Source organism: Bactrocera neohumeralis, chromosome 4 (assembly GCF_024586455.1).
Source record: "Bactrocera neohumeralis isolate Rockhampton chromosome 4, APGP_CSIRO_Bneo_wtdbg2-racon-allhic-juicebox.fasta_v2, whole genome shotgun sequence".
Classification (NCBI taxonomy): Eukaryota; Metazoa; Arthropoda; class Insecta; order Diptera; family Tephritidae; genus Bactrocera; species Bactrocera neohumeralis.
In genome coordinates, this window is record NC_065921.1 from 14,035,205 (window position 1) to 14,046,561 (window position 11,357).

An 11,357-nucleotide genomic window follows, 5' to 3' on the forward strand; every position below is an offset into this window, starting at 1 on the left:
GCAGTTGTATATAAGTGTAGTTGTTGTAGCTGCCAGAACATAAATATATGGACGACCAATTTAAATTACTAGTAGTTATTGTTGTTGTTTGCTTTAGCTTCAAGCGAAGAAAAAAATTATTCGAGAACAACTTTAAGTACTGTTTTAGTAATCTATTAGTCAGAGTGCGTGAAGTCTTCTTGGTATTGCAGATAAGCTAAATGAAGTGTCGTTAAAATGCAAATAAAAAATTTGCGAGCTAGGATTTACCAAAGTGATAAAATGCAAATAAAAACTTTGAAACAATATAAAAAAGCACCTGAAAGTTTAGATTAAAATCACGAAGGATTTTGGAGGATAGCGACTCAGAAAAGTTTTATCACAGGTGGCTTTTAGTTCTCCAATGGAACAAGCGCCAGAAGGCAAGCCCTTTGCAAAAAGTGCATCCGCAACTGATGACCTGAGTGGATCGTAGGTTAGAAACTCGAACGCATAAAAGATTAGGAATTACGAAACAATATAAAAATAACTCAGTGAAAGTTGATTTCTATCTCTTTTGATTTGGTGTTATCTAGCAGATGATGGCTCTAGGCAATTTGTGTTCGACGTTTAGATCTTGAAACTTCAAAAAATGAAATAATTCCTCTCTTCAACGTCTTTTTGAAACCGACGGTATAATACCGAGGATTTTTCCATATGCAGTGTCGAAGATTTAGAATACATAGGAAAAAAATCTTTACAAGAACTGTGATTGTTCAGTTTGTATGGTTACTGTATGCTATACTTGTAGTGATCTGATATGTACAAAATGAAAACTGAGGGATTAGTAGGTGTGTATATAGACGCACAGATGAACAGGCGGACAGGCGGACTTCACAAAATTGCCACAGCTCGTTACGCTGACCATTTTAAGGGTGATCCAATTAACGATACTTTTTGCAATAGCCTTTTTTGTGACAGATCATGCTAGAGTAGTTTCAAACTGTCATATTATTTTTGTTCAGTATTGTTTGGCATTTCATCACGGAAAGACTTACGACTGACGCACGGCACAACTTGACGCATTTTACGTGGACATCTTAAATTGAAAGCGTACAAAATACAGCTTATACAAGAACTGAAGCCTCGACCTTCCCAAGCGACATAAATTCGCTCTATGGGCTCTTGAAAATCAGTCTTTTCTTTATCTTTTGCTTGAGTTTTTATTTATTATTTAATCTTAAAAAATTCTCAGTCAGTTTCAGGTGTTTTTTATAAAGAAATTTCCATTTTAACCTTTTATCCCTTTAATACGAAAATGTTCTCCCGCTGTTGGTTAATGGTGTTCTTTAGAATCTGCAATGAGCAAAAAAAACGGAGAATTCGCTCATATGTCAAATACTTAACTTTTGGGTGGTCGCACAACTAGAAAATATCACTTAATCTTAATATTTGGTGAGAGTCAGAAAAAAGGTGGTGAACATCTCTACCAAAAAATGTTTATTTTGCCATTCGGCCACCATCAGGCCTATTATGCTCACAGATGGTAACGAAATTATGCCATATCCAGCAACTCAGTGGATTTGAAAAAAATAACAATAATTTTCTTTTATCCCAGCTGCCCAAAGCCTTTTAAGTGGAGCACTTGGATCAGTGGATTATATCTCGTCGCAAAGGTAATGATCCAGCGTCTCATCATCCTCCGCGTATGCTCTGCAGTGCACGAATCCCCTTTTTGAAGTTTTGGAAGTTGGCATCTTAAGAGTAGGTGACCTGTAATGACTTCTACAATATTACTAAGTAAGTTTCCCTTGGACTAGAAGTAGCTTTTTTGCTCTGTCCATCAACAGCAATATTCCGAAGTATCTATGTTACTAGTATGGCTGACGTGTTATTTAAGGGTCGATTGTTTCAAATCACCTTGGAAAGAGCTGAATGGTCTGAATCAGCTTAGAGGAATTATATTTCCAGCTGCTACCGATCAGGCCAACTCGTCTGCTTTTTCATTTCCTTCTTTTCCAATATAATTGGCTTCCCAGATAGTATGTATAAACCTAGTTACGTACTGAGAGTCTAGTTACTGCCATTGCATAACCTTACGCAATGAGACTTATGTTAGTATTGTCGGTACGGGTAGCCTCTATTGTCGCTTGGCGGTTTAATGCAAGGACTTAATGGTTAGGTTAGATGCCTTCTTGGCACCGGAAAGACCTCTTAAGAATGATAAGATTTTGTTCAGCTGATTGTTCATAATGTTGATTAACTTTCCAGGTATTGAGTAGAGAGGAGTGTTCTAACTAAAGGGATATTTAAGAATGTCTCCTACTAGATCACGGACATATTGAGATTATACTCCTTATTGTAATCTGTGAAAGTTATTTGAGATTATAATAGTTAGACTATGACCACAATATCTCAATTGCCAAAAAGTATAATTTCCAGTCCCTAGTACTTCCGCTTTGATGCATATTTGGTCTCTACATGTTGTATCCTCTATGGTTAATGAGCAATTACTTAATTAGAAGCAATGCTTATCGAACAAAGAACAGAAATAGTGATTACTTTTTCGAGCAATATTTTAACCATTGCAGTATTTGATTCCATAACGGATACGGATATGTGCTCATCCACATCCTTTTTGTTACACATACATATGTATATACGCCACTACAAACTATAACACCGATGCCAATAAGCAATATACTTCACATATCAACATATATTCATACATATTCCCTCTCATTCAACCCGGAAATCATCATTTGTATTGGTTATCCCATTTCGCTTGCTGCCCTTGCGCTTTGTCTTCTATTTAGTATCAGGTTGTGATTAATTAACCACACAATAACAAACAGCATGATAACCATTCAGTGGCGGTGATTAAGTCATGAAGCAGAAAGCACACACAAGCAGATCAGCATACAAATATATAGACACGATTTCTTATTATAACGGCTCGTATGCGATTTTTAGCCCCTTCCCCAACACTTACAGCTTACCACCACACGCTGGCAGCGCTTGTCCAGCGACGAGAGTTACTCACTGTCAAGTTGATTATCCTCTTGCGGACAGTAGCCGCTGCGCCACCTCCTCCTTCTGCTGCTCTACTTCTCCGACTGTACATGCTGTGAAAATGTGGAAAAATTTTATATATATTTGTGCTAACAACAACAATAACGAACAAAGCTGTGGCAGCATTTCATTCACATGCGCGCCGCATTTGCCTCCGGCAATGAAGAACTCAAACGAAGCAAGCAAGTTGAGTGAGTAAGAAGTGGCTGATGTGACTGAAGTGGCAAGATATCCATCAAAGGATAATGGAAAAAGTGATGTGCGTACACAAGTGAAAGCGATGTTTTACATGCAAGACAACATGGCATTAACTACTTATGTATTATATATACATATGTGCTGCATGTAGATATAAATTGATGAACGTGCAAAAGGATATACAAGTATGTAGATATATTTGTGATGGCTCGATATCGTATGGCTTGGTTTAAATTGAAAACTTGTGGATTTCTAGAAAAGTGATATTGGCAAATTGAGTTTTTAAATTTTTAAATTTGTAGTAGTTCCATATTCATTTATTTAATAGTAGTTAGCTCGCTGAACACCATACTGTCAACAAAACATACTAAAGGTTGTGGTTAGGTTAGGCTCGCGTGAGACCACGACTAAGCCCACTTAAACAACTAGAGATACTTGTTTGTTGTGATGCCCAGAACTCCTAGGTATGAATCGAAAGAACCTTTTCATATCGACAAATCAGCGAGTCACCATCAGCCGCTATTGCACCTCTGCTATCTGAGACTTACTATAGTGGGGAATAAAACCCACGCGAAAGTATAGAGATTCTTAATATTATACTTTCAAGGAATATAACCTGATTGGTATACTGTTATCTTTAACAGCAGCTGTAATGTAAGTTATTATCAATCTTCCAACAACGTCTTCTCTTCTCTCTTAACTAAGAGGTCCACAAGTAGCACTTTGTGTGGGAGAGAATTTGATGGTATAAAAATAACTCTACAGCTTCTATAGAACTTTTTATTAGGTAGAAATCGCCATATAGATTAGATACCCATCGGATCGGGAAAAAGAAAAATGACTAAATTATATTAAGATCACCCAATTCAGACGATTGGATGCACTTTACTTCACTTACATGAGACTCACCAATCAAAGAAAATAAAAACAAATACAAACAATCCAAAGCACTTATTCTCCATCCAATAATTATTAAAACAGGCAGCTTTGAGAGCTCTCCAGTTCTACACTTTCCATCACATCTATTAAGTACTGTGGGCCAGTTTTTCAAAGTGAAATATTTCTTCAAAAAAATTACTACTAACCAAACTTTCTGTACTGACGGCCTACTTGGGTCCCAAAATACACAAGCTGGTTTTTTACAAAACCCAAAATCTCTGCTTCGAACCATTTACGCCGCATAAGAGTTCTATTTAGCCCACAATTCAAGTTCATTTGGTGAGCAGTCACTGAGTCACTTCTCTTGCCCAGCAGCATGATTTAGAAAAACCTGTAAATCTGAAAATCTTAAACAAATATTTAATTGGCGCACACATCGTCAAGCTGCGTAATTTTCCACTTTTATTTTTTACTCTTTATCTTAAGCCAAAGCAAACATAGTCACAGCCATGAATATTTAAGTATGTCATGCAATGAAGAGCAACCATAACTGACTATGTAGAAGCTGTTTATGGTATACGGCGATTTATGCCGCTGAGTGAGCTGCATGTGTGCCTGCCATTCGAGAAAAAAGAAGTTCAAAGTTCGCGCGAGAAATTGTTCGGAACTAAATAATTTTTCATAGAAATGAATATTGTTTTAAATCTCGTTTAAATTTAAAATTTGCGTTGTGACTGAAATTTTGAGAAAGTTGGAATATATTCTGACAGAGTTTTTCAAGTGGGTAGGTGGATTCGTCGTTATCTAGAAAACACTGAAATCATTTCAAGAGAAAATTATTCAAAATTCGAGTTCTTTCATTAATAAATGCGTTGTTTTTGTCTAGTCTGACCATTTCGATCGATTTGTTCGATTTCCAAATTATTTTCACGAAAAATATTCTTTTTAAGATTATCAAATTGTTAATGAATTTTCTCAAATTCGTTCTTTAATGCCATCACTGCAGGTGTGACGTTGTCAACATCTTGGCAGTTGATTTCAGTTTCAGAAGTAAGAAACCAGAGAAGGAAAATTTACTTGGTTTTTATGGCCAGACATAATATTTGAAATGGCAGAGGTTTAAAAAAAAAAAAACATTTTTGACGCTAAAAAATTGGAAAAATTTCAATTAAGTTTATCTCAGCAAAGCATGATGGTTTGCTTTATCTGAATTGTGCAACCCTTAAATAATTGTACCTTCTTTGGAGCAAATGCATTTTAGGCCGACTAAGCGACGTGAATAGTCAGCGCACAGCCGTGCTTGGAACTCAATACTTCGACTGTATGTCTTTCTTCTAACATAGAGCTGCCGAAAATAAGATAAATAAATATTAAATCATCTGGTCGTCTTCGAAACTGCAACGTTCGTACTCCCTTAGAACGGACATTAAAATCTTTGGTCCTTTTCCAACTAGTGCCTGCAAGAGCAGTTGAAGACGAAAAATAACAACTCCTACTACTATAAGAGAACCTTTTTTTATATGTGAATATATATTTATACCGTATTCTATGCAAATATGTATCCCACGCATTTATAAAAACACCTCAGCTTAAGCAGATGATCACCCCTTTTGTTGAATTCGCTTGGCTACTTGTCAACGTGATGGTCATTGCTGACGCTTTGCTGAATGAAATTCGCATCTCAACACAATCCACTGCTAGCATGCGTGCATACTTGAACACTTGTGTGCCTATGTGTGTATGTATGTGCTATTAGCCGCGCTTGAGTGTCGAGTTGGCAATTAAATATTCCAGGCATATGCAAAAATACTTAGCATGCAATTAGGGGCGGTCAAGTAAACATTAGCAAATTATATGCTAACATGACGTTTGTTGTCTTCAATCTCATGCTCCAACTACTAACACATATGCAATATGTATGTACGTGTTAACAACGTTACCTTGTGTTATACACATACACACTTTAATGCTTGCAAATGTATGTATGTGTGGCTTATGGCAGTTGGTTTGCTTTGGTTGGTGGGTAGCTTGACAGCTGAAAGCCAAAATACTGGTTGGGTAGCATGGCATTATGTGTGTATGTGTGTATATGTACGGTTTCTAAGTAGCAACCGGCAGTTGGCAACATAAATATGCAATTATGTGTGTGCGTGTGGGTGTGTGAGCGTGCATTTGCTAATGGTCGTGCCGACTGCTGCCTGCCTGCTTGTTTTCCGCACTTAACAAGTTCAACAGTTGCAACAACAATTGCAATAACAACAACAACGAGAACAACAAAAACAATGACAACAACAACAATAACAACAATTTCAGCAACAACAGCAAACATGCATGAAATATGTACACCACAAAATCCTTTCATGTTATTCCTTTTATCTCTTTTGAATTCGCTATATTTATTTCTTTATGCCGTTTTCCTCAGCACCCTTAGAAGCCACCACCCGTACCCATTATGGGCTCAACTAACTGTGTTGTTCGGTTGCATATTGCATATTTGAGACAAGAGCGGCAATGGCAGTAATGAAAAAATGCAATTTTTCATAGCATACCATCGGGCGCATGGACGTTCCTCTTTGCCGCGCGCCACTACTAGCTTCTACTAGTTGTGGCCATGTTCCTACTTTGACTTAACATTATTAGTGCATTTACTGTTTTGACTTTGAACGTGGCAAGGGCGCAGTATACGGATAGTGTGTGTGTCGACCAGTCCACTCGTGTAGTAGTCATTAAGCATGAGCATAGCGTGCAACAACAACAACAATCACATTATTAACAACACGAAATTGAATACGTTGCCATCGGGATCATGCACCAAAAGCACCAGCAACAAAAGCAACGGCGAAATGTTCAAAAAATGCATTTATTCCACGTTGGCATTCACAAGCTCTCTGCATGGAAATCTGTGGTTTGAGCTCTACAATGCGAGATTAAATTTTAAAGCATACTTTTGGGATAGTTGCATATTTTGGGCAGCATTTCCTGTACATTTCTTTTTTTTTTTTGTATTTAATTAAGATGGACATGAATGGCGGTTGAGCTGGCATTTTGTGCCGCCACCCTTCACTTGAAGTCAGAGCACGCTACCGCAACTTCAGTGAACGCCCAGCAGGCAGCGCTGTTGCTTGTTGCGTTATACACTTGAGTGGTGTTGCAAATTGAATTCATTTTTGGTATATTTCTCTTCAATTATATTTTATTTTTACATTCATTTTATCATTCATTTAGATATTTTTATTGCTTTGCTGTCTGCGTCTTATTTCCTGCCGCGCGTCGCTGGCGTTGCTCGAAAAGGTTTGCGTCTCGACTTGGTATCCACAAGCAGCACTGACTGGCGTTTCAGGTATTGACGTGTGGGTACCTCGCTCTCCTCATCGGGCGCAGCAGCTGTGTGTTGGTTGGAAAGAGAAAAAGTTCGTAATGCATAACAAGTTAATTGGAAATTTTGACTTATAAAAATTGGTGCATGAAAATTGAGATTCTATGTGCGGCACACGTGGCATACCTGCGGCCGGTGCCTGTTCAGGCGAAGAAGAGGATGTGCCAGTTGTGCGTTGAGCGCGTCCGGCGAGCAGATTGTAATAGCAAAGTGGCATTGGTTGTGGCTTCTCACCCTCGGCAACGGTGGGTGACTTGGGCGCCTCAGACGGTGGGTAAACTTCATCGCTCTGCTTTTATGATAAGTAAAAATAAAGTTTGGAGAGTAAATTTCAGTTAAAAGAGTTAATTGTATTGTCATAGGCTTCACCTCAAGCTCCAGTCTCGGTACTTCTGGTGGGCCAATGTCCGCTGGTTTACTTATCTCCTGACAACGTTGTAGTTTGAATTTCAAAATCTGCAGAAATTATTGAAATTGTTTTATAAGATAAAAACAAAAGAATCGCCAAATTTGTGTCGAGGAAAGTCAAAACAGTTCCAAGTGCTTCAGATTCCTTAAAAGATTTCGAGAGAAACTTTTTATAATTTTTAATTTTTACGCACCTCTATGAAGTCATCATCTGCAGCTTCGTTCGCCAAGAAGTTCGGTAAAGTCTCCACATGTATATAAAGGCCCTTCGCTTTCAAATTAATATGACTCTCATCCACTTCTTGCAACTTGAAGATCATTTCGCTTAAATGCTCTTTGATGAACTGCAAAACCGTGAGCGTATGCTCAGAGGCTTCCGAGTTCTTCTGACGTTCAGCGTCTAATTCGGAAATTTTTAGTTTAATTTGCTCGATGACTTCTTGGTTTCTACATAAAATAATAATAATTTACTAAAAGACGGCAACCTTATCAACTTCCTCTAAATATTATACTTACACTTCACTCTCTTTGCCGTCGGAGAACTTCATTGCCTCCAGTGAGAGTGTTAATTGCTCTCTTTGCGCTTCCAATTGCGCTTTCTCTTTCTCTGCCGCATTGCGTAAGTAAGACAAGCGGGAAGCGGATTCTTTTTGCGAACAAAAGCGATCATAGACTTCAGCAGGGGTTGTGGCACCACTCACTTCCATTAGTTGCTTGAAGAGATTCTCCATTTCACCAGTTAAGTTTTGTAACTGTGTATTCTCATCCATCTCGATCTCAGTTTTTGCGGTAAGCTGATCGCCGGAGTTGGAACCGAGACTGTCTTGATGTACGAGCGTTTTGTTCTCAACGAAGAGTTTACGTCCGATGCGCTCCAGCTCCATCTTGCGTGCCTCAACCTGCTTACGGAAATCAAGCGCCTGTCGCTCACGTGTCTTTTGGGAAAGATGCGCTTGCTGCTCCTGGCGTTGCAGTATTGCTTTGGCAGCGTCGCGCATTGTAATGGCCTCGTTGTGAACTTGCTGGAGTTGATAAGAGAGCATTAAGGTATAGTAATGTATCCAACTCTGAAGTCTTACATGATGGCAACTTATTTACCTGCAATCTGTCAATCTCTGTCTGCTGCTCCGTGAGCGCTGCCTCCAATTCCCGTAAGCTACGTTCAAAGCGCTCAGCGTCGTTCATCAGCGAGGCCTCAATGGAGCGATATTTCTTGCGTATATGCTCGGCTTCCATCCACTGGACATTGGTGCGATGTATTTCATTCTCCAGCTGACAAACCAACTGTTTGGCAAAATACACTATAAGCGCGGCTCTTAGTATCACACATGTATACAAACCTTTCTGTTGGCGTCTTCCTCCAACGTCTCTGGCGGCTTCTCACCCAAATTCTGTGCCTGCGCTGTTTTTGCCGCATTCAGCCCGCGGTATTGTTGCACCAAGCTTAGCCAAGCGTTCCTTGCGGCATCTGAAACGGTGTCGCAGCAGATCCAGTTGCTTGCGTTGTTCGGTGAGCTTCAAGTCGGTCAAAAAGATGGCATCGTCGACGCTTCGTGCACCAATCGGGTAACTCATTTTGCCCACCGCAATCGCAGTTGTCGTGGCGCTGCTCGCCTTCTTTCGCACCTCCTGCGCTGTGGCCAGCTCCTCCTTGATGACGACGGCGCGCTGCAGTGGATTGCGCAGTTGGCCGCATTTGTGTGTCAGCTCTTTGATATCCTTCTTTAGAGTTGTGATAGTTTCACGGTTTATGCGATTCTGCTTTTGCCATTCGGCGGCATTGGCTGTCTTTTGACCCTCTAGAAGTGCGGCGTAGATTATGAAGTCCTGGAGTGTCTTATTTTATATTTTACAACTTACCTGCTAGAAGTATGCGCTTCTTTAATTCTGCGATTTTGTCATTTATTTCACCAATCTTATCTACTTCCGCTGCAGTGCGTAACGGCATTTTTGCATTTTTCCACTTTCATACAGCTCAGTGCGAGTTCAGGAAATCAATGATGTAGTTTGTTGATTTGCTTTGTCTTGACAACGTGAAAATTTGTTGTAGCAACAGTAGGGATGGAATCAGGGTTACAGCTTGCCTAACGCATTGCAAATTGTATTAGACTTACCACATCGCTAATAAATAAGTGAGTTTTCATATGTTCATATGTGAAGCCTTTGAATTCCTCTGGAAGAAAATTGCCAATAGACTCGATACATGAATATGAAGTTTTCTTTATTTTCACTGTAAATTGTGATCTATGAATATACGATTTAATTGCTGATAATTAATTTCAAATTCATCCTCTGATGAGATACAATTAATCAATATCCTCCTTTAGATCTCATGAACGGTCTTTGATGATTCATCAAGAGTAGTTTTTTCATATAATTTATTCCGTTTACGAACTCATTGCCATTTATTTAGTTTGTTAGTCATGTTTCATATCGTATAATTAAATTTAATGTATGGACTGTTCATCTTCAGTCATAATCCGATAGAAATGGCTTCAATTCTTATAGCACCCACTTTTTGCACGTTCGCTCAACTAGAGCATATTCAACAATACCTTCCACCAAAATGCGATGACTTTCATTTGATGTTTACATCATATTAAAATAATGAAGAAGAACTCTCTGTAACAAGACTTTTCAGAGCACAAGTTTCGACATATTTGAGTGAAGAAAAATATTTCTGTTTATGCTGCAAATGAATGAGTCGAAAAGGACGCTCAAGGACAGCAGCTTTCCAAAGTATGTTCGGAGTATTGGTACAATCAAAAGCAAGCCGTATAGATATACGGTAGTTATAGCAGTGAAAAAAGCACTGAAGTATCGACCCATCCATATTTTCTTGAAATAAAATTCAATAAGAATTTTTAAATTTCAAAACCTTGGAAGGCCAGCGGTTTTTGTTGCTGTAGCGGCAGAATTCTGCTGAGTTGACAGTCCTTAACCGGATAAAAAATACGGATCCGTTCCAGTTACGTAGACCCGACTGACGTGGGAATGACTGGGAAGGCCAGCAAGAGAGTATTTTTCTGAGGTTTGTACTAACAAGTTGACTAAATCCTTCCAAAAAACGTGTTTCTCCGACACTATTCTGAGAATAATTTTCGATAAGCAGTTCGACTACCAGCAATGAAGCTTTAATTCTGGTGACGGAGTTTTGAGAATGTTATACATGCATACCAAAAGTATTAAGCTCCTTCTTCAGCAGCACCTTTCTTTCGCCTCCACTAATGTAAACTTGTTTCCATTTAAATAATTTAAAATAATGGCGGAGCGATTCCACCAAGCCTCTCGGCGACACTTATCGAATTTTAATAACCCTTAAGTGTTAGTTTATTGCATTTAACTCTCATTCCAATATAATTACCGTAAAGTACAATTGCAAATACTTCGCTTCCGCATTCACGCCAACCCCTTAATTAGCCAGTAAGAAAAAGCAGTGTTGCCATTACTGCTGACTCACTTCTTT

At 38.9% G+C, this 11,357-nt stretch overlaps 1 protein-coding gene across 1 annotated transcript; it reads right to left on the reverse strand.

The window, feature by feature from the left end:
- Positions 1–7,262: 7,262 nt before the first annotated feature.
- Positions 7,263–9,884, reverse strand: LOC126755216 (plectin). Its single transcript, XM_050467614.1, is given in 9 exon segments — positions 7,263–7,491; positions 7,610–7,772; positions 7,853–7,939; positions 8,086–8,338; positions 8,408–8,913; positions 8,990–9,175; positions 9,232–9,333; positions 9,335–9,690; positions 9,752–9,884. Coding segments are annotated over 9 exon segments (1,872 nt in total). The 5' UTR covers positions 9,840–9,884; the 3' UTR covers positions 7,263–7,360.
- Positions 9,885–11,357: the final 1,473 nt, after the last annotated feature.